The sequence below is a fragment of the Enhydra lutris genome, unplaced genomic scaffold (genome assembly GCF_002288905.1).
Source record: "Enhydra lutris kenyoni isolate GAN:26980312 unplaced genomic scaffold, ASM228890v2 scaffoldscaffold1, whole genome shotgun sequence".
Classification (NCBI taxonomy): Eukaryota; Metazoa; Chordata; class Mammalia; order Carnivora; family Mustelidae; genus Enhydra; species Enhydra lutris.
The window spans coordinates 31,296,321-31,322,576 of record NW_019154085.1 but is presented as its reverse complement, the minus strand read 5'-3'; the positions used below and the strand labels follow the sequence as shown (position 1 = coordinate 31,322,576).

Genomic DNA, 26,256 nt, shown 5'->3' with positions numbered 1-26,256 from the left:
CTGCAAGTCAAGAAGTTTCTTTAGAAATATACCTTCACCTCATGTTTAATTCCTCCTTTTGTATTTAGAAGTCTGAGGAGGGGATGGGCGTGTGGGTCTTAGAATTAATGATCCCTGCCATTTTGCATTTCCTCTGGCTTCACACATATTTAATGGATGTGCTTGATGGGAAACAGGTAACTGCCCTCCTGGGCAGCTAGAGGCCGTTATTTCTGTTGGTATATTACAGGGTTTTTGACAAATTTGGTGGTATTTTAAAGTTGGCACCAAAGCCCTCCTGCTCAATGCATTATTTTGCTTCTCTAAAGGAAAGACATTCAGATCAGTATTGGAGATCTAAAGTGGTTCAAGAGATATACTTGTAATTTTAGATAATGCTTTTAGGAGCTCTGATAAGATACAATCGCTCAGGCTGGCCGGACCCTATCACACCCCTGGGACCAAGCCACGCGTTTCCCTGACATAAAATCTTGTTTTCATAGTTCCTGACCTTACACTCTTATATTTCCTTTAAAAGGCGGAAGGGGTGGGGAACGATGGAGGGGACTACATCTTTCATGCAGACGTTTGGTTTCAGGACATTTCAAAGTGTTTCGTTTCTTTGATGAACCCATGGATTCTGAAAGCAGTGGCATCCAGTTTCAGTGGATTTACTATCGTAAAATGTAGTATTGCTTATAATAACTCTCATCAGAGATCTTGATGTAGGTTCATCTGTACTATGAGAGGCATGTGAGATTGTGAGCCCATCGGGGCAGGTGGTGCGCTCCTCTCCTTGCTAAGAGGGTCCTGGGGGAACCACGTCCCCCCCCATGCCCTGCCTCACCTGTACAGTGGAACTGAATGTGTGTCTGCCTGCCTGCCTGCCTACTTCCCTGGGCTTGCTGGGAAGATAATTAAATATTGTGGCCCTTTAAATCATTTTAATCAATTAAATCATTTAAAAATGATGGCCCTTTTAAAAGTTAAAAGCAAAGTAAAAAGGCAAACTGTTATTTGGGACTGCATTCCACACACTTGGCCGTAACCTGAGTGACTGAATCTCTTACCGAGCTGGTTCCTGCTTTGTAAATAGTGAGGGAGGGCATGGTCATGTGTCCAGAGCACCTTGGAAAGCTGAATGCAGTGTGAAAGTGTGAGGTTTTATTACTTGCAGGGCCGTGATACCCATGGAGGGACCTCTGCAGACAATCTGGAGGGATGTGGGGATCATGCTGGGGCTACTCTCCGGTCGCCCCAAGCAGCCCATCCACCGCTCTGCTGTTCTCTCTCCTATACGATCATCCCCCCTTCTCTGCTCAGACAGAGTTCAGGTTTCCAGAATTTGACGGGACCCCACTGTTGAGATGCTCTGTGGCCTGGAGGGGATCTTGGTTCAGCTTCCTTACCTGCAAGAAACACAAGAACAACTCCAATGTCAACTTTACATTTTGGGCAGAAACATAAATGTACACATTTTATTCACTTAATTGGTCTCATTTTGCCAAACTTTGAAAAGCTATAGTACCAACTGAGTTGATTTTTTGATTCTTGTGACCTACACACATACACATAGATAAACATACATGCATACATATGCAGTTTATCAAAATTATTGATTTGAGATTTACATGTATTCAGGATTTCTGATTCTCAAGACTTATTACACCCAGATCCCATTTCCTTTTTTTTTTCCCCCCAGAGAGGTTGAGTGCAAGCCAGGGTGGGGATGGCAGAGGGACGGAGGGAGAGGCAGAAAGAGAATCTTAAGCAGACTCCCCAGTGAGTGTGGAACCTGAAAACAGGCTTGATATCACAACCCTGAGATCATGACCTGAGCCAAAATCAAGAAAGAGTCCAATGCTTAGCTGACTGAGGCATCTGTCTCCCCACCCTCCCCACCCCCAAAATCTCATTTCTTTAGGACATTTAGAACAGAATGCCAATGGTGAGATTATACACCATTTGTTTGGAAAGAGAATTCAGCTACAAATGGAAACTTCTCATCTTTACTCTTGCAAGTTTTCTGCAAACTCTTATAGAATGTAATCCAGTAAAAAGCAAATATTTACCTTTTAAATTATCATTAATAATTTATGCATTTGTAAGCAACAGCTGAAACCCATAACCACAAAACTATTCTTTTAAGAATATCATATGATATGATCATGAGACTTGTGGTAGTGGTTATTCTGGTTGTAGCAACAGGACTGACTGTTATAATGAATACTCTTGCCATTTGATTTCTGTAGAATTCATCCATGGAAACTTATTTTAATTCAGAATATGTATCGAAAAATTAGCCAGGAAACTTAAAATCTGTCTTCAGTAAGATAAATTTATTCTTGAGATTTGAAAGTATATTATAAAATATTTGTTTTATCACCTTAGTTTAGTATCATGGTTAAGAGCAGAGACTCTGGGTTGTGATTGCTTGAAACCATCATTTGGCATCAAAGTGACAGTTAACTCACCTTATTATTTTACTTCCCATAAACCTCAGCTTACTCATCTGTGAAATGTCCACAATGTATTTGCCTGACTTACAATGTGGTAGCAAAGAACTTATGGCATACAACTTTAGAAAATAATTTTATTTTTTTTAATTTTTAATTAGACGGAGTAAATACAGTAAAGCTAAACAAGAAGCAGATGAAGAGAAACATTTGAATCAAGGTACAAAAACCGGATTAAAAATAATTTTATTTTTAGAGCATGTCTCATATTTTCATTATAGAAATGCCTAAATTAAATTCATATGACTATTAATATTACAGTCCTTCCACAAAATTATCTTCAGGGTATCCAACTGAAATCGATGATTTGGGATTGTTTCAAGTGAGATTAAAGATGGGGGTTGGGAAAACTCGTTTTCCCTTATTTTATTTTCCACCCTGAAAAAAGTATTGGTCTTAGTGGCTGATTTTTGTAGCTGGGTGACAAGGTTTAACAGGTCACAGTTTTTCTCACGTTTGGGGGGAAAGAAAAGAACTTCCAGGAATGAACAGTAACTGTCCCAATCCCAAGAGTATTTGCTATGGCTTTCAGGACTACTAATATTTCTTCCATGTACTCTGGTTATTTGGGGATTGAAGAGTAAATTTGAAGAACTGGCCCTAGAATGACTTGAGCAAGAGAGAAGACTCTTAAATGGACAGCGGTTGATGCCCCTCCTGGAGCATTAGAACCTTTAGAACCTTCTGAGATGGTGGTGGTCTCTGTCTGCATTACATTAGTACATTAACCAAGAGCCACATGCACCATTGAGTATTTGAAAAGTTGCAAGTGTGAATGAGAAAGTGAATTTTAAGTTTATTTAATTTTAACTAATTTACATATAATAGCAACTTATGGGTAATAGCTACTCTGTTGGACAGCACAGGAAGGTAGAAGAGAGAGAGACCACAGGTAGGAAGGATCATCTTGAGAAAGAGTTTCTTGGCTATAGCATATAAAGCTGAAGGATATGGGATATCTGAACCTTCTGTTACTTATTCACCCTGTTTTCTTTCCAAAACCATATTTTTTAAAATTTGCATGTGATATATATATATATTTTTTTTTAATGACTTTTTTTTTTTTTTTTTTTTTGGAGACGAAAAGACTGACAGTTCTGGAAAATCAAGGGGATTATTAAGTCAACCAGCGCCCTACACCCTCTCTGTGCCCCAAAGCTGTACTAGGAGCTCTAGCAGGGAAAGGAGAATTCCCAGTAATTACTAATGCTTCTTGCCCCAGACATCTCTGGGCTCAGTGCTCACATTCTGAATTTAGGCTGCAAGTTGACTGTGGGGTTTGGCTGAATTACACTTCTGGTATTCAGACCATCCACACAATGAGGCAACAACATTTTCTCCAGCTGAAGCTTCCAGATGAACTGTGGTGTCTTTACTAATAGCACTTTTAAAAGTGCAGGTCCAATACAGAGTTTATATTCTCTATCAGCTAGCTGGTGTTATCCCTCTTGTCTATTTTAACCCAGCTTTAATCTTCATTTGTTAATTACTGGTCACATGCTTAATTGGTCCAGATATTGGGCAAAAGGGGGCACCACGTAGACATGGCCCGTTGAGAAAGAAAGCTCCAGTTACCTTCCCAAGAAAGGATGGCTGGAGATGATGGGTAGGACATGAGCAACTGATCTGGATACCTAGTATTCAGCCAACACATTCCCAGTTTTCTTGTAGAGACTCTCTTTTCCTCCATGGGATAGGTGGTTTTTCAGATTTCATCCTTGAAGTGTGAAGACATTCCAGGAAGTCAGTAGAGCTGTAGCCTCTTAAGTAGCTAACAATTCTTTGTTTACCCACTAATGAAAACCAGAGCAAGAATCTAAATATTTCGTATGTCTATGCTAAGTATTTTTGTCATGCTAAGAACACTTTCCTATACTGAGTATTTTTAGACCTGGACAACTTAAGTTTATTCGTGGTTTTTGAGAAGTGTTCAGCCATCCTATCACATGTTTATTGCTTAGGTGTTAGAACTTACGTGGATCCCTTTACATACGAAGATCCCAACCAAGCAGTTCGAGAATTTGCCAAAGAAATCGACGCATCCTGCATTAAGATCGAAAAAGTCATAGGAGTTGGTAAGTATCTGAGTATCTCTCAGATAAGCCTATTTTCGTTGTAGATATTAAACATACATATGTGGATTATACTAATTTGTATGAACATCGTGTATATCCATGTATTTATGTAAATATCGGTATACATGAAATTTCCTTGATCTATGTAAAACATGAACACAGTGCCCAGCATGTAAAAAGTACTCAACAAATGTTTGCTATTCCTCTTTAATCTTGAATGTGTTTCTGGTCCATGGTTGATTCGTTTTTTCTTTCCCAAAGGTGAATTTGGTGAAGTATGCAGTGGGCGTCTCAAAGTGCCTGGCAAGAGAGAGATCTGTGTCGCCATCAAGACCCTGAAAGCTGGTTATACAGACAAACAGAGGAGAGACTTCCTGAGTGAGGCCAGCATCATGGGACAGTTTGACCACCCGAACATAATTCACTTGGAAGGCGTTGTCACCAAATGTACGTGGGTCGCTCCCTTTACAAAGCCAAGTTAGAAGTTACTGGCAAATTAAACACACATTTTCTTTCCAGGGAAATGACAGATGGAGCAGACCCACTGATTGCTAATAGGAGGAAATCAGTGCAGGACAAGTCATTAATCTTGTAGTCAGCTCTCAATGGGTCTACGGTTTAGGCTGATTCCCTATTTCCAAGGCAGCTTGTGTGAGATTTTAGGGAAATTAATATTGCAGATTTTCGGTATGCCTCGCCATCTTTCAAACCTTCGCTAGACCAAACTGATTGTCACAGGGTAGGCACAAGCAGATGGTAAGCAAAATAAAATTTAAGTACTTTTCACATAAACCCCAACAAAACCTCGCCACACCTTGTGCTTGAAGCTTCGGCTCCAGATGCGGGGAGTGAATCTTGGAAATCTTTATTATATTGGGGGATTTGCTTGTCTACTCTGCCTGATTTATGGCTGTTGCTGTTCAGCACCTATTCACAGTAACACCTGGATGAACCTTCCCTTTTTTAGCCCATTAGCATTCCCCAAGCCTGTGAACCACGCTTCAGTTAAAATACGACACAACTCAACAGATGCATTTTGTGAAGCAAACCCTGAATACATCTGTAAGGCTGGCTAAGACCAATTTATAAAGCACCACACGGACGGACAGTCCAGCCGAAGCCGTTGTTGTTGAACATGGCTCTGTTCCAGGAGCCTCGGTACCTACTACCTAAGTACAAGTCAAGGATCTTGTAAGCCCCAGGGCTATGTCTCCAGGAAGGCCAGGGTTCCTGCAACTTGATTCAAGGTGCCTACGAAAAGCATCCTCCATCAGCATGTGCAGAGTGGGCGAAGGGTTCGGCGGGGGGCGGGGTGGAGGGGTAGTTGTGCAGTGGAGAGGGAAGGGGAGGTTAACAAGTCAACATTGGACATGCCGTCTGGGGCAGAGCAGGGAATTGAGACACAAGAGTCCGGGACCTTTAGGAAGAGAAAGTAAGGAGGTTACTAAAAAGCAAGAGGAAGTGTATGTTTATTCAGAGATCGTTGAACCAACATCAGAATTCTGGAAAACGTGTTAAAACGCCTTCCTGGACCGCGTCCTCAGGTTTGACTGATCAGGTGGGGATGGGGTGGTGAGTTCGCATTTCTGCAGAGTGGGTAGATAAACCAAAGCTGTGGTTCCTAGGACCAGACTTAGAGATCCCCTGGCCCCCATGGCCAGAGAGGTGACCAGAGACGTGCCAGGCAGCTCTACTGCTCAGAGGGCATGTGGTCTTGACTGGTTGCTCAAACCGTCAGTTTCCTCATCTGTACCATAAAATTAAAAATAGAACTTGCCTCAGCAGGTTTTTTTGGATGAAGTAGTTCCCGTATTTAGCATAATGCTTGGCAAATTTAAACAACAACAACAGAAATCTTCCCTAGGTGTTAAACTGGTATTACTATGTCTTAAGAAGAACGTCTTTCCCATCTTCAGAGTCCTTCAGAAACGGAACCTTGGTGCTAAGGGTATATAATTTTCTACCTCAGGCAAAGGCTATAATTAGCATAGAATAGCTCTATTTGCTTTTTAAGATTAGTTTTACAGACAGGATATTTTTCTGTTGCCCGTGGCCTTCAGGGCTGCCCAGAGCCCTTCACTACTTTAATTGAAAGATAACATTCTGTTTAAATACTTCTGCAGGTCCATTTTCTCAAAAGGAGGCTCTGTTCAGCTTGGGGTGTTTTTCCTGCTGCAGACAGTGATTTTCATAGCACCTCTGCAGAAGAGAGAAGAAACAGGGGATCTTTGTATTAAAGTCCCACCGCGCCTCTAAAACCCGTAGCTATTACAGCTGTAACTGTTATAAACGACTGGATGCATTTGCATAATGCAGTTGTCACTGAATTAAAATGATTTAAAATTGCCACCAGAGGCATTGTCCCCCTCCCCCAACGCTGGCCTGCCCTCACTGCACCCCTGCCTGTTGTAGGGGAGGAGTCCTGTCCATCCGTGAGCCCAGCTGAGACCCATTTTATAAGCCCCTCTGCTTATGGAGACCTTCATCTCTATTTCTCTTGGAGAGCTCATAAAGATTCTGACAAATGGATACTTTCAATAAACAGAACAAGGAATGCAGAGAAATTGTAAAGATGGTGCCAACCGTCAGAGGAGGGAGGTGTGAGGGTGCAGAGGTGGTGTGGAAGTCTGTGAATTCATTACCAGCAGTTACTTGAGTAACTTTTTAAATTGTCGGGGAGACTATAAATTCTCTCCCCTCCCCCCCCCCCCCCCCCATCTTTTGGATCTTCTACTCTTATCCACACCTCCAGAGGGATCTGGTGGAATTGGAGTAGGTGTTAATGCAAGAGAGTTAACCTTTCTCATTAATTGACAAAGTATCTTTTGATTGATGCGGGTTCATTAAAAGTCCTTCAGATGCATTTGGTCTGTCTGTGGCCACAGATGTAGAGGGTAAAGGAGTCTGAAACTAAGAGCTTCCTATGTATTGTATTATATTGAGGGAGGACAGAAAAGGTGTAGAGAGACCACTCCTTCCGGCCAAGAGGAGAGACGGGAAATGGGTTTTCTTCGGCCTTTGATCTACACCACACTTTCCAGTTTTTCTGCCAGCTTTTTGTCCATCACTGTAAAGAAAGTCTCCATGGTATTGTTTCCAAAGTTTTACCTTGGAATGCTTTCTTAGACAGGACACCAAACACATAGTGGGAAAAAAATGGTAACTTGGACAGCTTTGAAAACTGCTGTTCTAATTTTTCCCTCTGAGATGAAGACTTTTCCCCCTGTCCCCACATCAGAACAGAGTCTTTTCTGGGTGGGAAAGGTATTGGTTTAGAGTAATTACAGGAACTTTTCAGCAGTGACATACCCTAGTCCATTTTCCCTGACTGAATGTTTGAGTCCGAACATTCCACAAGTATAGCAATGAAAGTGAATATTTTTGATTTATCAAACTAGCATTTTATTTTCCTCCCAGGAAATCTTTTATGTTCTCTTTGCTTTTATCTATCCTTTAGTAAAATACGGAGGATTTACGCTCCCCTCCCTACCCCTCCCACAAGTACCATGTAGAAAGAAGGAATTTCAGACCTTGAGCCCATAGCAATTAAGAAACTAAAGAATGGTTATTTCCTAACTTCTTCAGAAAGAAAACCAAAGTGAAATGAGAGAATTATTTCTCCCCACTTCTCCCAAACCTTAAAATAATTTTGTTCTCTTTGTGGGAGTGGGGGGAACAGGTGGTGGGGGGGAGCAAGAATGTTCTAGTACTGAATTAACTTGCTGTCTCAGGTGAAATAATTTACTGAACCTTTTCTCTGATTTTTATTGTTTGTTGTTGCTGAGGTTGTCGGTTTAAGGGAGCAAATAGAATTAAGGGTTTTTTTATTACTATAAAAAGGAAAGGAAAGGATACAGCTCCTGACCCTAGCAAGGCAGGTGGGGAGGGGGAGGTTAATATTGTGCATGCTCAAGCTTTGAGATGTGTTTGAGTGATGAAGTATTCAGTGTGGTTACTGCTTCCAGAAACTTGGGTTTCTCTAAATCAGTAAAAAAGTTTCTCTATCCATTGATTGCTTTAGCATCACACAAGTGGCTCTTCTGGGGACAAAATAAATTAATTATCCTAAAGATTTTTTTCGCCTTTACACAGACCTGCCCATTTATCTTCTTCCCCTTTTGCTTGAGAGAGCAATTATCCGTTCATGTGCTCCCTGGATACCAGAGGCCACTTTAGTTAAAGACCTTGTCAACAAGCCACCCAAAGGGTTAACCTTCCAGATGGAATTTAAACCTACCCATCCTTTTAATATTTCATTCCTAGCTCCCCACAGCTGAGGCATAAGCTTGGCTTGTTTTAATTAAATTAGATCGCGCAAGACAGGTGTCTTGGCAGTAAAATTGTGCACAGCCCATTTTTATCTCATTAACTGCAGTGCTCATCAAGGGTTTGTGTTTTTCTTTCTGAAAACTCTAGGTAAACCAGTAATGATCATAACAGAGTACATGGAGAATGGCTCTTTGGATGCATTCCTCAGGGTACGTGACTACTTTATATTAAACCCAAGAATGTTGGTATTTAGAAGACTCTAACAGACTCCTTGTGTCCATTCTGTTTGGTTGTATTCATGGACTTTTTTAATGGGGCAAGGGAGGAAGAGGAGACATAGAGAATGATGTGATTTTTAAAGGCTATTAAATAATCCATGTTCAATGAAGGTAGTATTAGATTCACTCTTGCGTGGTGGGGCTGTTTGAGCGGTAGATTCATTACAGTTGGATAATTTCCATCTATTACAGGAAGCAAACCCAGCTCCTAGGATGCACTCTAGTAAAGAATAAGTGACTTTGTTCAGAAAGGCCCGGAAATAATGTTGAGTTTCATTGCATACTTGATACAGATATCAAAAAAGATTCAAGTAATAAATGCCTGGTGAAAATTAATTAGACCTCATGCTAATGAGATAGTTTCTCATTCCTTTCCTACACAGAAGAACGATGGCAGATTTACTGTCATTCAGCTGGTGGGCATGCTTCGTGGCATCGGGTCTGGGATGAAGTACTTATCTGATATGAGCTATGTGCACAGAGATCTAGCTGCGCGGAATATTCTGGTAAATAGCAACTTGGTCTGCAAAGTGTCCGATTTTGGCATGTCACGAGTGCTTGAGGATGATCCGGAAGCCGCTTACACCACCAGGGTAAGGAGGATTTATGACCTCTGGGTTTTGACTCTGATGAAACTGTTCCTCTTTTCTCACTTTGATGTTTAAGCCCTTTGTGATTTTGTAAGTTTCCTCATCATTCAGAGCCTCTTCATGCCCATGCGCATGTTCATTTTTAAGGCATGTTTCTGAGGGATTTTGAAACCGCCTCATGATGTGTGACTACTTTACTGCAAACTAGAGCTTTACTTACTGCAGTTTTTACACTTAATTTTTCTTCCCTTCCTCCCTCCTTTCCTCCCCTCTTTCCTACCTTCCTTCCTTCCTTCCTATTTTATATTTTCTCTTTGGTTCTTATCTATTATTAAAACATTTTCTTATTTTAAACGAGACAGAACAATGTTTCTAGTTGGTTGGCTACTGAATCTGGGAATGTAGATACAAAATTTATAAAACATTTACACTATGAGAGAATTTTTAGTGTCTATTGGTCTTCATTTTGCTACTGGTAGATAAGCTGGATTAGGGGACACAGTTAAGAGTTATCAGTATACATTTAATGGCTATGCTATCTTAGCTGGACAAGCTGAATATAAGATAGTAAGGAAATAAACAGAATCATAAAAGTTATTGGCCATTAGGGCTGGCACTGCTGAAATCAATGAGAAGCAGACAGTTACCAGCCATTTTCTTCCTTCGGTGCTCATTTTGCATTAGCAATCCTAAGCATTGTGTTTTTGTGTTTGTTTGTTTGTTTGAGTGGTTGGTTGGTTGGTTATTTTTTTTTTCCTTGTAGTTTTCATTTTCTTTGGCTCTAGTTTTGAGTCTACACTACACATATATCCACTTTTGAATTCTAAGTCCATTCAGTTAGGAAAGAATGCATCTTTGTGAATGCTAAAAATCTTTAATTCTTTTTCCAGTATTTGGAGAGAGGAAAGTGAAAGAAGGCTTCTAGAATGAGCATTTACATAGATAACACCTTAGCCGAATAGTTAAGGAAAGTAGAAGGCAGCACAAGCATCCTCTGCATAGAACAAGTAGAAATGTAACACACTAGGTTTTCAGAGTAAGCGCCAGAAGAGTTTTCAGAGTAAGTGCCAGTAAGAATCAGTATAATTTCTAGTACAATTTATTGCCTTGTTTCGTAGCCTTAGTAAAGCAGACTTTGAAATGATGTTCTCTTGAACAGCTTGAGGGTCTGAATTCAAGTTGCATTAATTTCCTTAGGTGGAAACTTAAGAAATTTGAAACTCAATTAAAAATACCTTTCACATAGGTATAATCAAACAGTAGACATTTGAGGCAAAACAAAATAAGAAAACAGCATTTTAAACTTTTCCTGAGTAATATTCAATTGCTTTACCATTTTTGTGGGTGTCCTCACCCCCTGAAGACAGTAACAGCTCTGACATCCTGGTATTTGGCTTTTGCTGAGAGACTATGTAACGTATTATCTTCTAAACATGTTAAACATGTTTCTCATGCTATATAAAAGTAGGATCACAGTGTGGTCGTATTTAACTTCCACAGTTCATGATTTCAGAAGTGATACTAAATACTGCCTCTGTGCTGCTGAGTGAGAGAATCCAACAAGAAGTCAACAAGAGTCTCCGTGGCACATCCATTGATATACCATGATGACATAAGCATTCTGTAAAACCTGAAATTCCTTTTCTTCTACAATATTGCCTGAAAGCAGAGCTCAGGTAATAGGTAGACTTTTTAAAAATAATTAAACAGATTACTTATTCACTTCCTTGTGACTAGAGAAAACCTATGAGGAGAAGCATCTCAACCTCAAAGACTAGTTAAAATAAACAAGTCTCTCATTGTTTTTGGAGAGCTATCTCAGGAATGCTGTTGACCTGCTTCCAAACAGTAACAACATTCAGTGACTGAAATGGCACATCAGTGATGTACTTAGGGAATAACTTATGTCTTGAATGTTCACAGGGTGGCAAGATTCCTATCCGGTGGACCGCGCCAGAAGCAATTGCCTATCGTAAATTCACATCAGCGAGTGATGTATGGAGCTATGGAATCGTTATGTGGGAAGTGATGTCGTATGGAGAGAGACCCTATTGGGATATGTCCAATCAAGACGTGAGTCTTTATGTTCTAAAATATGTCTTCACATTGAGATTCTGGAAGGATCGCATCAGCATATGATAGAGTGAAGGCTGAGCTTGAAATGATACACGGAATGCAAGATTCTCAACACAAATGGATGAGTAATCTAGTTAAACCTTATGGTCATGGATTTCAAGGCCCAAAATTATGTAGCTTAAATGGGATAGTATGGAAGACAGATTCAGTAGATAGTTACATAGGTGGATGGATGAGTGAGAAGGAACAGTATTTTACTTGATTAATGCTCAAATCCATACTGAAACAAAATTCAACTTTGACTCTTAAGAAAATACAAGGATATACGAAAAACAGAAATTTCACATGTGAAAAAATTGACACCAAAGGTTTATTGGAAGAAAAGTAGTGAATATTTTAAAGCTGGCATAGTTGTAATTAGAGCTTGCCCCTTGAGGACTCTAAAATAAAACTTCGCTAAATGACCCTTTGTAAATTATGCACATCCCTTTAAATGTACCATCTGGACGACTTCGTAAGGGAGTATCCACAATGCCTGCAATTTCAGAAAACCATTCAATAATGACACTAATAAGATTCCAGAGTAATAGAATTTAATTACAAACATCTCCAGTGTGAAAGGGGGAAAAATACACAAAAATAAAAATCTTAAACCAGGGGGTCTTCCCAGAACACTTGTTAGTTACTTATATATGTGAAGTGAAATATTAGCAGAGGATGTTTACAAAGGCATGGTATTCAATTCAGCAGTCATAAAAATTATAGTTTGGGAGAAAAATCATCTTTTACAAAATCCTTCTCATATGGAATTCCCTCTGCCCATCTGCCTTAGCCTGGACCAACAGGAAGTTGCAAAGGCTTAACAATTAAATGAAGAACCAGGTGCACTCAGGAAGTAAGATGCTGGTTACCTTATCGATAAAAGGCTGTTCAGAGCAATGGAGAAGCTAGTGCACTCCGTGTCTAGTGGGGCAAAAAAGAATTCTCTAACCAGATTAAGAGGAATGATAGTGTTGACATTGTGTTATCTGTAAGTTACAAAGAAAGGTTCATAGCAGACAGGAAGAAAGCCAGTAGCTAGCATAACTGATAGGTAATTGCAGGCTGCGGGGAGGTGGGGGACAAAACTATAGAGGTGAGTGGTGTGTAATCTGTTGTTCAGTGTGATTGTGTCACAGGCACCTTCCAGGTCCTACTTATAGCAACATTTGGTTTCAGATTAGAGACTTTCAGAGGGACAGAAACTACCTACAGGAGCAAGTAGTGCATACGTTTACTCATTTAATGATTTGATACTTAAGCTTCATTTCAGTTGAGAGTCATGACCAAATGCTCATAGGAGCAGGGGATCTAAAAGATGCTGTCCATTTTCCTGCCCTAAATATTTTCAGGCCTGTAGTTTTGACAGTTTCTATATTATATGAAAACAGTTTTTATTGTCTTAAACTTTCAGCTGTCTGGCTTTATCCATGAAGAACATCTGAAGCCATGTCTCTCCCACAAATAATATTGATTAGTCATTCACGTGTATTTGTCTCTGTTGGGTTCTGTGTAGAACAGGGATCAATAGGAAATGTAACTGGGGAATTACTTTCATCAGAATTCATTTGGCATATGGTGAATAGAATCAAAATAGCTATTGAAAATGTGGCAAACTTACCAAGTTTTTTTGTTTGTTTTGCTCGTCAGCGTCCCCCTCCCCAAAACATTCAGCAGCAAACTGAGAAAATATGCTTTGTTAACCCACAAGCCATCTTCCAAGCTGGCAGTGGATAGGGAGCTAATGAAAGAGTATTAAGCAGTCTGAGGGTTTATAACAAATTGTGTTACCCTGGCATTAGCCCAATATTGCTCTCATTGTCATCAATTCAATGTGAAATGTTTTCATCAAGTCCAGAGTCAACACCATGCACCTGGAAAGATAAAAGTCCGAAGATCAAACTGACTTAATGTAATTGCTAGAAATAAATAGAATAATGTTTAGTAAGATAGCATATAGAAGTCTACAGTAGAAGGAGTGGTAAATAGTACTAATACAACAGGATGTTGGCAAAGATACATGGGATAAAAAAGGATCAGAGGGCTTAATAAATCACAAGATGATTGTTGAACTGTGTGCTAGCTAAAAAGACAATAGTCGTACTGATACATAGAAACTGGACCCAACTGAATTAACTGTTTTCTGTTGAAGACCAATTTTTGGACAGTAAATAAAACCTACGGTGGGGGGGGAACGCCAACGTGGTCATTGAGATGGCTACAGCTCTGGTGATTTCGCTGACAGTTACATTTAAAAAAATCAGAAAAAAAAAAAAAACGATTTTTTTTCTACCAAAGTGGTTAAAAAAATCTGATTTAAAACAAATAAAACTTTAAAAATCTCCAAACAAACAAAAGCACATCCAGAATTTCATAGGATGCCCATAAATATTGCTGATAAGTAGCCAAGAAGTTATGAAATAATTCCCCTCCTTAAATTTGGCATGAGTCATATGATTTTATATCACTGGGATTCACACCCTAAAGAAGAGGGGCTTAGCAAGATGCTAATGAGAAAAATACCGTAATACCTGTAAAAACAGATTAGAAAAAGTAGAATGAGAAGAAAGACTGTTGAATGGTTTGCTTATGTTTTATTAAGCAGGGAGAACTGAGCAATAAGACAATTGCCATCTACCATTATAACTTCTTCTCTTCAAAATGGGAATGTCCTAAAAGAAATTTATTTGTTTGTTTTAATTTTCTTTGCTAACACTTTTTTTAGATCTCTTTTACTAACAACTTCTATCAGTGTCATTTGACAGCCAGCTGAGATCAAGAATAAGATACCAAATTGGCGTATTGGCATATTGTGGTCTTCCAAAAGTAAAAATAGCTGGGCGTCTAGAGCGTTTGAGGAGCGTGCTATTTTAGAGAGAGGTAGTGTCTTCTGGATTGGAGGTCTGGAAGGTGGGCTTCTGTATTTGTCCATGAGCTGTCTGAGCAAGTGGACAGAGGCTTACAATGATAAAAGGGCCTTCCATCTTGGAGGCAACCATTAATGCTTCTTAAGGAAGGTCTTTAACACTAGGTTTGAGTCCCTTCTGCTGAGAGGGTTTAGCTGCTACTGGATAGCAGAAGGGGGAGGGTCATTGCCATGTGATTTCCCAGGGCCAGGCCACCACCAGGTTGTTGATCTGATTATGTTCTAACCACTTGGCAACATTGATGCATCTTCCCTTTAGAATTTCAGATTGACAGTTGCCTGCCATCTGAGAGCACCGCGCGTAGCAACAGCTGGCTTCCCTGCCCTGTTGCCAGCAATACTCAGTTCCAGCAGTGGCTTCTGTGAAGACGTTGGTGCTGTTCTCATGCTCAAGCTTGCTGGCAGCTGGATGAGCGGGGAACTTGCTGGTCAGGAGGGTGGATCTCTGGCAGCTTATATATCATTCTGTTGTCTTTGGTAGGTAATTAAAGCCATTGAGGAAGGCTACCGGCTACCCCCTCCCATGGACTGCCCCATTGCACTCCATCAGCTGATGCTAGACTGCTGGCAGAAGGAGCGGAGTGACAGGCCGAAATTCGGGCAGATTGTCAACATGTTGGACAAACTCATCCGCAACCCCAACAGCTTGAAGAGGACGGGGACCGAGAGCTCCAGGTCGGCCATGCTTGCTTAATAGTGATGCATGAGGGGCGCCTGGGTGGCTCAGCGGGTTGGGCCGCTGCCTTCGGCTCAGGTCATGATCTCAGAGTCCTGGGATCGAGCCCCGCATCAGGCTCTCTGCTCGGCAGGGAGCCTGCTTCCTCCTCTCTCTCTGCCTGCCTCTCTGCCTGCTTGTGATCTCTGTCTGTCAAATAAATAAATAAAATCTTTAAAAAAAAAAAAAGTGATACATGAAAGGATACATTAGAGGTGGCAGGCGAGTGCTGGCTCCCTGGAATTCCTGCCTGTTTGTCAGAGGCCACTGCACAGCTCTCTGCAACTGGGGTGGCTTCTTTCTCAGTTAATAGAGTATATATGATGATTTTGTTTACCATGTTGAAGAGCCTAACACCCGTCAGGCCTCAAATAGTCGTAAGAAAAACAAATTAAAAAAAATAATAATATCAACAAAAACGAACCAGGAGCAAAAAATAATAAAGGTGCTTCTTTGATGATGCTAGACCTGAACATTTAGGGAGACACATGATACGGACTTTGGGAAGACATGCAGGTCACGAGATGCTATATTTGGGAAAGGGAAAGGAACACTGGGTTAGTAAAAAATGAGCCAAGGACAGCTTTTCCTGCACTGTAGTTTTAAGAAGTTGACTTGTAAAGTGTTACAGGCGCTTAAAGGTTTTAAAGCAAGAAATTCATTTGGTTTCAGTTCTGAAAGATTCTTTTTTGAGTCTTTCATGAGTAGAAGGAAACAGGACCAAAATAGAAACTGACCAGGTTACAAAGCATGCGGATGAATGTTTGAAAGGGGTTTTAAAAAATGAATAGACTTGAACCCCCTGTGAAGGAGGTTGTTATTTCATTGGAGAGCGCAAAAGGAAGAAGCATTACCAGTCCAGAGAGGAGGTAAGGATACTGCAGGTCCATAATTCAACAGGAACTTTTCTACTTGGGGACTGGGCCTCACTAGTGAAAGCTTCAGGATCCCTGGCTACCTGTCCCTATATGGAAGGGTATAGACCACCATTGCTATTAAATAAGATTAGCATAAGACAACTGGCCAGCTGCTTCAGGCCTGCAAGAAGTGAGGCATTGACTCACCTCCAAATCTGTACTTTCCTAAGGTTCTTCATGACCCTGAGTTGAAAATAGGAGAACGTTTTCCCCATGATATCCAAGATCTTCCAGTCTTGGTCAGTGCTATGAGCGTCTCCTCCAGTCTTCTGGAGACTTAGCCTAATGGTTGTGGTATATACTGATTATTACAATGCACGAAGAAAAGAATCTGGAACAGACAGAAGAGGACCCTCTATTATTTTAGGCTTTCAGATCCCTTAGCACTGGCCACAATCCCAACAGCTTCATGATCAAGCTTTTCTGAAGTAACACGGGGCTGAATTCACATCTTATTTCTGCCACTTGATAGTCAAGTGACTTAAAAAAAAAATCTCCTGGCATTTCTGGGCTATTTCTTGTTCTTTGCTCTCCAAGAGGTGTAGGTGGCCTCTTCTATTCCAAGGTGAACTTCCTTCAGCTTTTGGATCTCTGGCTCCAGATCCCATGGATATTATCTGAGTGTCTTAAGGCAGGTTCATTGGTACCTGGTGTTTGTTTCTCCTGCTGGCAGAAACTCTTTAGTTACCAATACTGCATAATGTGTGCTTTGTACCATTTATGCAGAACAAATTGAGAACAAATTGAGTCATTGGACATACTCTTCTCAATTCTAAATTCTTCTCACTGACGGTATACTTCAGTACCTTAGATACTTATTACTGCTTGCTAATAATGAGATGTAGTATATCATTGTATGGGATTCAGCACAAAATTGGGCAAATGTCATGGTGTTCCACAAAGAGCAAAGAGACTTCCAGAACAGGCTTGAGAGTGATGCTTAGAGTTAATTGATATTGAGTGAGGATATTTTTCATCCTTAGGTCATTTTGACCTTGTCAGGTACCTACAGCCTACATGTGGCCCTATTAATGCTCTTGGCATAAAGTTAGAAATGCAAACTATTGGTCTTTGTCTAAAGGTAAGTATTACTTGTAAGCATTAACAATAATGTTAAAATCCTCTGTGCTGTTGTTTGTTATTGGGGGAAGAATTAAATTCTGATTATTCGTGCCATAAAAATTTACAGAATTTTACTCAGAAAATTAATTGGAATAATGTACATAAAAGCTCACAAAGACACAAAACTGATAAAACATGTCTTTGGTAAAAACAGTTATATAAGAAAGAAGTAATGCAAATTAAAGTAACAGGTAAAAATTATTAAACAAAGGAATTGGATTAATTCTGCTATGTAGAAAATTAATCAAGGCGCGTTATATTGACTTAATTTTCTTTCCATAGGAAAATAATTTTTTTTTTGGTTAAAATTCAGTAACAATGATATTCTGATTTAGTGTTTATATACAAGCAACACAGTCTCGGGATGAAAATTAGGTCAAAATGTTAAGATCAACCACATTCTGTAATTTCTAGGGAAATGGGAGTTGAAGAAAATTTAAACAACCATGTCACTGTACCCATGTCACTGTCAGTATAAAATACCTTGTGAAGGTCTATCCAGTGATTATTAAGTAGTTTGATGTTGAAGATGACTATAATTCTCTTAATAAATGCTTCCATAAACAGATGTTTTGTCATGTATCAATATCATGAGCAATGGCAAAATTCCTGCCTTCAGCTGTTGTCACTCTTGACAATGGCCTAACATAAAACACCTGGCCTGAGAAATGCATAAACTAATAAATAACTTAATAAAAAGTGCTTAGAATTCATTGAAATGATTATCTAAGAGGGAATACGAGATGCACATTCCACAATCCAAGCAGTGATCAAAGTGGCCATTCTTCCTTCCCGTCTTGGCACACGTGCTGGTCAGGCATGGGCTGATTAAAGAGGGCATTAACTCCCTGCTGTCCCAAGTTGTTTGAATGCACTGAGCCTGCCTGCAAACCTGGCTGGGAGCATGCTGGACTTGAACTCTTGCTGTTTTGTCCGCTTCATTGAGTCTGGCAAGTTGCAAGCTCACAATTTCCCTTACTCATACTTCACTAGGGTTTCCATAGATGCTGTCCTGAAGTATGTAACACTCTGTGCCGGCAGGGACTGCACTCTCCCGGCAAAGACTGAACCAGTTTCAGCCACAAGGTCTCCCGCAGTCTTTATCCCAGGCAAGAATATTGAAAGACCTGTATAATCATTAATGTGTGAAGAAGTCCACATAAAACAAATGCAGGAAGTGCAATTAAGAACAGATAAGGTGATGGATACACATTTTTAGCAACTTTGTGAAATTAGGGCAAAAAAAAACCCAAAAACAAAAACGAAAAACCTCCTGATGCCATTGAACGATAGGTAGTCCCTCTAAAAAGCCTGTCCTTGGCGTTTCAGCACCTGTCTTAGCCAGTCTGACTTCTGAGTCATGCCGTCTCACTGATCATCCTTGTCTGTCTCCGCTCCCTCATTCCCTTACCAGACCTAACACTGCCTTGTTGGATCCAAGCTCCCCTGAATTCTCTGCCGTGGTGTCAGTGGGCGATTGGCTCCAAGCCATTAAAATGGACCGGTATAAGGATAACTTCACGGCTGCTGGTTATACCACATTAGAGGCTGTAGTGCACATGAACCAGGAGTAAGTACTCAGCGATGTAACACCAAAGGGTAAATCTAGATTTAATAGTATTTTTCTTTTTTTGCTTTGAGCTGCATTATCATCCTCCTCATTAAAGAAAAAGAAAACTGGAATGCCTTTCATTTTGATTGAGTATAATTTTACAGAGCCTCTAAAAGCACCTACATTGTTGCATTCAGTTGCTTAATTAAACATTTGAATACACCTGCCTTGTTGTGCTGTATGAATTGTGGCTGATTTCAAATGTGTGTCTGCATGAAGTCCCGAAACGAGATTCTCCACTCTTGTAACTTTTCTGGCCCTTTTTTTTTTTTTCTCCCCCACCTCCAGGGACCTGGCAAGAATTGGCATCACAGCCGTCACACACCAGAATAAGATTTTGAGCAGTGTCCAGGCGATGAGAACCCAAATGCAGCAGATCCATGGCAGAATGGTTCCTGTCTGAGCCAGTACTGAATAAACTCGAAATTCTTGAAATTAGTTTACCTCATCCATGCACTTTAATTGAAGAACTGCACTTTTTTTACTTCGTCTTCGCCCTCAGAAATTAAGGGAAAAAAAAAAAATCACTACTCGCAGTGTTGCTTGGTGTACAGATCGCCGAAACTGTGGGGCTACACAGAAATGACAGCCGTCGTTTGAAATTAGACCTGGAACAAATTGTTTCTCAGAAGTACTTTGTCCATCACCAGTTTGTAAAATACATGTACGTATATAAATAGAAACACCACCTCCGAGTTTGATGCCGCAGTTGCTGCCAGACACTCAGCTTCTCCGAGACGTCCTTGATCCTCTCTCCAATGGGAATTACAACTGCAGTATTTTGTTTGTGGCGTAAATGACCGTCATCCTGCTTTCACTGGAATGGATATCATGCCCAGGAACATTGTGGAAGGACTCAGTTGTAGCTTTTAAGGCTTGGTTCATACCATAGGAAACAACCTAGGTGAAAACCGTGTGGCTCATGAGTGTTGCTCCTTCAGTGCTTGGGCCCCCTGTTGGCTTACGATGACATAAGGGGCTGGAAAGAAAAAGAAAATGGATTTCAAATAATAATAAATAATAATAAAACCCAAGCACCTCCCCATCACTGGACAGACAAGGTCTGTTTCTTTGGGCCTGAGGCTGTGCCATATAAAGTCGTATTTTGGGACTCTACAAACTTACTGTAACTACCTTATGGATAGCGGACCATGACAATCTTGAATAGGGAACTTTCACACTTCCCTCCTTTAAAGAAGCAAACCCAAACCTACAAGGTAAGGCAAAACAAAACCTCTGCACTCTTTCTCCAATGAAAACTTTTTTAACTTGATCTAATTTGAAACACTGGGCAATAAATATTCTTTCATGTCTATCATTTAGTTTGGGGTTCTTTCAAGATGTCAGTCCTCTCTTTTGACAATGGGAGAAGAGACCAGTGTGGAAACCAATATGGCTTCCCTGCTTCCCACCCCCCTTGGTTATGCTGAAAGCTATTTCTTATAGAGCAAGGCATGTTCAATTTGATGCTGTCAAATCATGACAGTTTAGAAAAAACCTTTTTGCAGCATTGGTTGTAAAAGCTTTTCTGTTCAGAAGGAATGTGAAATTCGTTGTTGTTGTTGTTGTTTTTTTTTTAAACTACTCCAACCATTTTTGGTTTATCACCACTTTTGTTTATCACCACTTTTGCCGAACCCTAAGAGTTCTGGATATTCATGTTCAAAGGTGACAGATAACAGATATATTAGTGGGTTTTTTGTTTGTTGTAAAAACAAAAAACAAAAAAACTATCTATGTATTTTTTTCCTTCAGGAAAGCTGTGATGTATTTTGTTTTCAGTCTCCACGGACCAGTTCGAATAGGCATTATCTTGGAAGTCAAAAGAATGTTTCCTTGCATACATTGAATAATTAGAAGCCTTGCTTTCTTCAAGGCAACAACATAGGATGAGGTATTTTTCTACACACTGAACATACTCAAAGCAGAACATTTCAAAAGAGAGAGTGTGTCAGTTGTAAGATATCCTAACAAGTTAATGCTGGACACTGTGCCGAGGTCCTGGTGTTATTTCTCAGCACACATTTTGGGTACGTGCAGAATAATCGGGCGAGGCTTGAAATCTTACTACATTCAAAGGTTGCCTCCTGGATATTAATTTGAACACATTGTATGAGTTAGAATCCAGGCCAATGGAAAGGCCAAAAGGGCTTTCTCAGTGCCTAAAATAATATCCAGTAACAGTTGAAGTGAAACTCTACTGCTTCCGTGAAGTTACACATTTTCAAAGAGAAAGGGGAGGACAATAGGAATGTTCCATTGTTTCCCAGGGCATGGAGCCAGGCTCTGGCATCTAGACAGCTATGGATTCTAAAGCCAACTGAGATGTTGACACTGGGAAATTCACTCCATGTTTCTTTATAACTCAGTCCCTCCACCTGCAAATTAGAGATAATGATACTTTAATAATAACACCTTTCCTAACACATGGCGTTGTTACAAGTGTATATGAAATGCTCTTAGGTAGAATGTACTAAACTTCACAGATGGAAGGTAATACTCTTCCTCCAGTGTTTTCCAAGTGTTACTCATCCATCTTTCACTCGAGAACCCAAATGTGCTATTGTGACATGCCAAAGTGGGGTGAAACGGAGTTCAGTAGTGGGAGCCATGCAGATGAAGCTGCTTTGCCTTGTGTGGATTTATGAGGCTTTGATTTAAACATGTATCTCTACAAGAGGTGGCAGACCTACCTAGTATTTCTTCATCATTTAGCCTTGAAATTCATGACATTGTTATTTTATAATGGAAAAGGGAGAAATGGACAAGCGAGACCCCATTGTAATGAGAAGAACTGATGGTAAAGACAGTTAGATGTCTTCCTAACAGATTCAAAGGAACCATGTGGTGTTGATTTAGTCACAGCAAAAGTCGCATCTCTCCTCATGATACCACATAGACCACATGCTTTGGTCTTTGTTCAAACAGTTCCCATAAATAAGGAGTTGTCAGAATTCAAAGGAGCAAAGGTTTCTTTTTCTCCACTGCAAAGTGGAGTTAACTAGATACAATCCTTCATATTCCCACACTTCTCATTTCAAACATCCAACCCTTTCAACATATACACTGAGTCCCCAAATAGCCCATGTCCCATTGGGAACTATTGAAGAAGAGTGTTGGTGAAGTCACAGGGGACAGGCGTGTTTTGGGGACTCCTTTTTCTCCTCTAAGAATGGAATTTCTAGTAACAAAATAAAATCGCCTTCAAAAAATGGGCATATCCATACGGTGTTGGTTGTACTCCATCAGTCGTAAAGGTCCTACTCATGTCTCCTTGTCCTGCATGTAAATATATGCCTGCCTAGTGCAGACCCTGAGTATTTGATTATCCCCAGAGAAGACACAGCTGGAAAAGTAGATCTGGGTCCTTTCTTTCATTTTCCTCATAATTGGCAAAATGAATGATGTTGACAAGTGGCTTCCAGAAGGGCTTGGTAGTTATAACCTTACCTACATTTAGAATTTTAAATTGCTTAAGAAGTCATCTCTGTCTGAATATTTTATAAGAAAACTTTATTTCTCTCTCTAAAGTATTTCCTACAGGACTAAATAATGGTTATTTACCTCAAAGGAACTAAATTTGATGTGTAGCTCACATACGTAAACTCACATATGTACAAAACAAGCAAATAAAGAATTGGTTTAATAAAACAAGCAAAATTGTCTGTGGAGATAGATTCTGGTCTTAATCCTTTGCTCTCCACCTGAAGTCATCCACTGCTAAACACGGCCATTGTGGTGGGAGATACGGTGTCTGAAGCAATCTTGGTGGTTGGTTGTCACAAAGGAAAGAAGAGAAAATTCCTTATTATTGTTCATTTTGATTAGTGAGAGGAGAGGAGCCACAGAGACTCCGTTGTGTCATGCTGATCTTGTTCTGTTCTAGACTGATGGGACAGTTGAGACCGGTTGGTTCTTGGTGGCCTCAAGCCCCCTAAACCTTTCCTGCTGCCACACCAGACATCTCCCTGATGCTCCCTTTCTGTGCCTATTAACATGCAGCGTGTGTAAATCCTTGCTAGATGCTCTCCTTCATTAGCAGTTACTTTTTAAGAAAAGCAGTCAGTGCTTTTTACCTCTTGGTTTGCATTTTTTCAATCATAGCGTTGAATATTGGTAGATTGTGGTATTTCCAGATTTGTTCCCAAGATACCCAATTTCCCTTTCTGGAAAGGCTGGGTGCTAGTAGCTCAGGCGTTTCCGGTAGTACAGTTCGTCTTTCACATCCCTTTACCAACTAAGCCTTTCTCTTGCACAATTCTTCCAAGTCAGAATTTTCATTTCCACAGAGTGGCTGTTCACACAGTGGCTAAGACATGGCTATAGACTCAGACTGTGTGGGTTCCAATCCCAGCTTTACTCCTTCACCATGTAGGACCCTGAGCAAGTAGCTCAGCTTTCCTATGTTTAACAGCCTTGTCCATTCGATGGGGGTAAGACGGTACCTTCCTCGAGTTGTTATAATTAAGCTATTAATAGCCAGTTTTTCTTGTTGCTACTCCAGTTGTCATTTTTCCGAGGAGAGAAGCTAGATCTCCACGCTCTCCCTCCTGAATTACATCTTACTGAGCCGTACCGACTTTACGTGCTTCTCTTCTTTCTTGCAATGTTGGCTGACAACTGGCTGACAATCTTGGCTACTGTTTTGTCTCAACTCCTGTTCTTTTCTCTACAGGGAGTAGACTCTGCTATCTTGGCCTCACAGCCCTTCCTGTTGATTACAAAGCCCACAGAAGAAAACAGAACACACCCTCCTTAGTCCCTTCGAAACCCGTTTCTTCTGCTTCTGCTCATGCCAGTCCTGGAGCAAAGACACTGATGAAACAACACCCAGACCCGAGAAGAATGCATGGATGACGTTGGAATCTCCTTTACCAGTGAAAAACCACAGCCGGGCAAGGTTCAGCACGGGTCCTCCCGTTGCATTGAGGAATGTACTGTCTCGCAGCACCAGCTCTGCAGAGCCCTTGTTCCTAAACTCCTCGTGGTTTTATTTATATGTATTTCCATATCTCGCTCCTGTACGTCACTGCTGCCTTGGCACGGCAGCGAGCGACGCAAGGCTACAGGTTGTACCATGGACACCAGGTTCGGTGCCTCCACACAAAGCAAAGCCAGTTCCCATGAGCTGCCTATGATATGCATTGCTGAAGTAACATTTTACCCAGGGTGTGCCATTGCCGTGATATAAATATATTTTTTTTCCTAGACTAACTACGAGCTGATTTATCTCTTTTGATGTGTGTACATAGGTGTGAGAGTGCGTGTCCGCGGGTGTATGTGCGTGTGAGTGTAGGACCTCATGCTTAGCACTGCCTGGGAATGTTGTGGAAGGCGACACCCGGAGAGTTTTGGTTTCTCGCCAGTTCAGAGATGAAGAGCCACATGAGTTGGTGGACCCGCACGGGTCCCCTTAGAAAGATAGCCCGGAAATGTTCAGTGTCCTGTATTTAGAAGTGTATTTTGTAGCTGCCACGCTAAGCTTAGTAAGTAAGCCTGCAGCTTAGGATGGAGGCATTTTCACCTTGGCGATGGGGTAATTTGAGAGTGTCCATCCATTCAGGTGACAACCCATCATCAAAATCACTAATTCCGATTGAACTTCTCATCGGAATTGCCGGTTTCTTGAGGGAGAGAGAGAGAAGGGAATGGAATTTGTCTGGTAACCCCAAATGGAATAGAGGTAGCCTTTGTTTCCCTGCGTAAATGGACTCATTGAATGCGAACAAAATATATGCAATTCATATACTTCCGGAGGTGAACGTAGACGCGTGTGTCAGCTTTGAGATGATGTGTTCTGGATTAATACTTTGTCTCTCAATGTCACAGAAAAATACATGCCAGTGACTCTTGAGGTTAGCATCGTTGGGATTAAATGTCCTTAAGTGATTTCAGGTTCCCCGTATACAGCAAGTGTTCTACAGTTACCAATATGCAGCTAACTCCGACAGTCCTTAGCCTTCTAGGATCTGAGGTCGGTGTGTGAAGATTCAGTTCCGATAGGACACGTATGCCAAACTTCAGCCAACATACTGCCGTTTTTCATAATCTGAGTGGCTGCCTTGCCTATTCTAAGCTATGCTTGCAGAAACTGTGGCCATTTTCATAAGCTATACCATCAAATCAGGGAAAAAAAATGGGAAAAAAAAGATTCTGAACCCCATGTTGAGTAAGTAGAGAAAATCATCAATAACTATTAATTACATTCTGACAGGGTGTGTGGCATTGTGTTCTCATAGCTATGCCAGAGTGACAAAAGTTAATTCACCCCATTTTGGGGACTTTAATATATTTTTAAAGGGATGTGCCTATGCATTGATGCCTGAAAAATATGTATAAAGAAATGAGGTTGAATCTCTGAGCTGGTCATCTTTCCCCAGAGATCAGGGCAGGAGGCCAACTTCAGGGACTGTATCTAGTCCCGTAAGCGAGTGCTGGCCTAGTGAGTTCAGATGCTCAGTCTTGCTCAGATCTTCCGTTAGGCAGCATTAAGCTGTTCCCCTGCACCAAATCACATAGCTTCACCATGTGTCCACTGGCCCCAAATTATTTTTAACAGTCATGGATGAAATGTTCTGGTGTGTTGAAAAGTTATTTTCGAGACAGGTTGTGCTCACTACATTGCTGGTATGTGTGTTTTGAGAACTCTTGTATTCAATCTGTGAAGGATATGTGTATTAATCCATACACGCTTATAGCCTCAATATTTGTCTGAAGACACTCAATCTGACCAGTAAAGGAAAGTTCTAGAAGCAATATTTTCACTTATTTAACATTCTCCAAACAACATCAACCATTGATACACACTGAAGAGTGCATTTATTTTTTGTATCACTCCAGGTATGTTGGAATATGCAAGGACTGTGGTTAAAATTAGAATGTATAAGACATATTATAATTTAGTTCATACCGAAAAGGAAATTAACAGAACATTGCTTGGCTCCTACATGTTCTGAAATTTGAGCGATCTCTTGAGTTAGACATAGATTTTTCTATTTTGTTTTATTTTGTCAAGGTATTTTTCTTCCCTTCATGAACTTTAGGTACACATAACTTATGTCATTTATTTATGGTCTTTTATACCTAGTTTGTAAAATTGTAAAATAGCAAACTAAATGCAAAGAGTTTGCATTTGAAAATAA

The 26,256-nt window shown here is 40.5% G+C and overlaps 1 protein-coding gene across 1 annotated transcript in view; it reads left to right on the top strand.

Moving 5' to 3' along the window:
- Window positions 1–25,251, top strand: part of LOC111150752 (EPH receptor A4) — a 143,785-nt gene extending 118,534 nt beyond the window's left edge. Inside the window, exons 9-19 of the mRNA XM_022508374.1 lie at window positions 2,597–2,655; window positions 4,457–4,570; window positions 4,832–5,017; window positions 8,987–9,048; window positions 9,501–9,710; window positions 10,084–10,086; window positions 11,631–11,780; window positions 15,230–15,423; window positions 18,917–19,072; window positions 19,403–20,331; window positions 23,790–25,251. Of these exons, the coding sequence (XP_022364082.1) occupies window positions 2,597–2,655; window positions 4,457–4,570; window positions 4,832–5,017; window positions 8,987–9,048; window positions 9,501–9,710; window positions 10,084–10,086; window positions 11,631–11,780; window positions 15,230–15,423; window positions 18,917–19,072; window positions 19,403–19,517 (1,249 nt within the window). The 3' untranslated portion in view covers window positions 19,518–20,331; window positions 23,790–25,251. The remainder of the gene's footprint in view (window positions 1–2,596; window positions 2,656–4,456; window positions 4,571–4,831; window positions 5,018–8,986; window positions 9,049–9,500; window positions 9,711–10,083; window positions 10,087–11,630; window positions 11,781–15,229; window positions 15,424–18,916; window positions 19,073–19,402; window positions 20,332–23,789) is intronic.
- The last annotated feature ends 1,005 nt before the right edge of the window (window positions 25,252–26,256 follow it).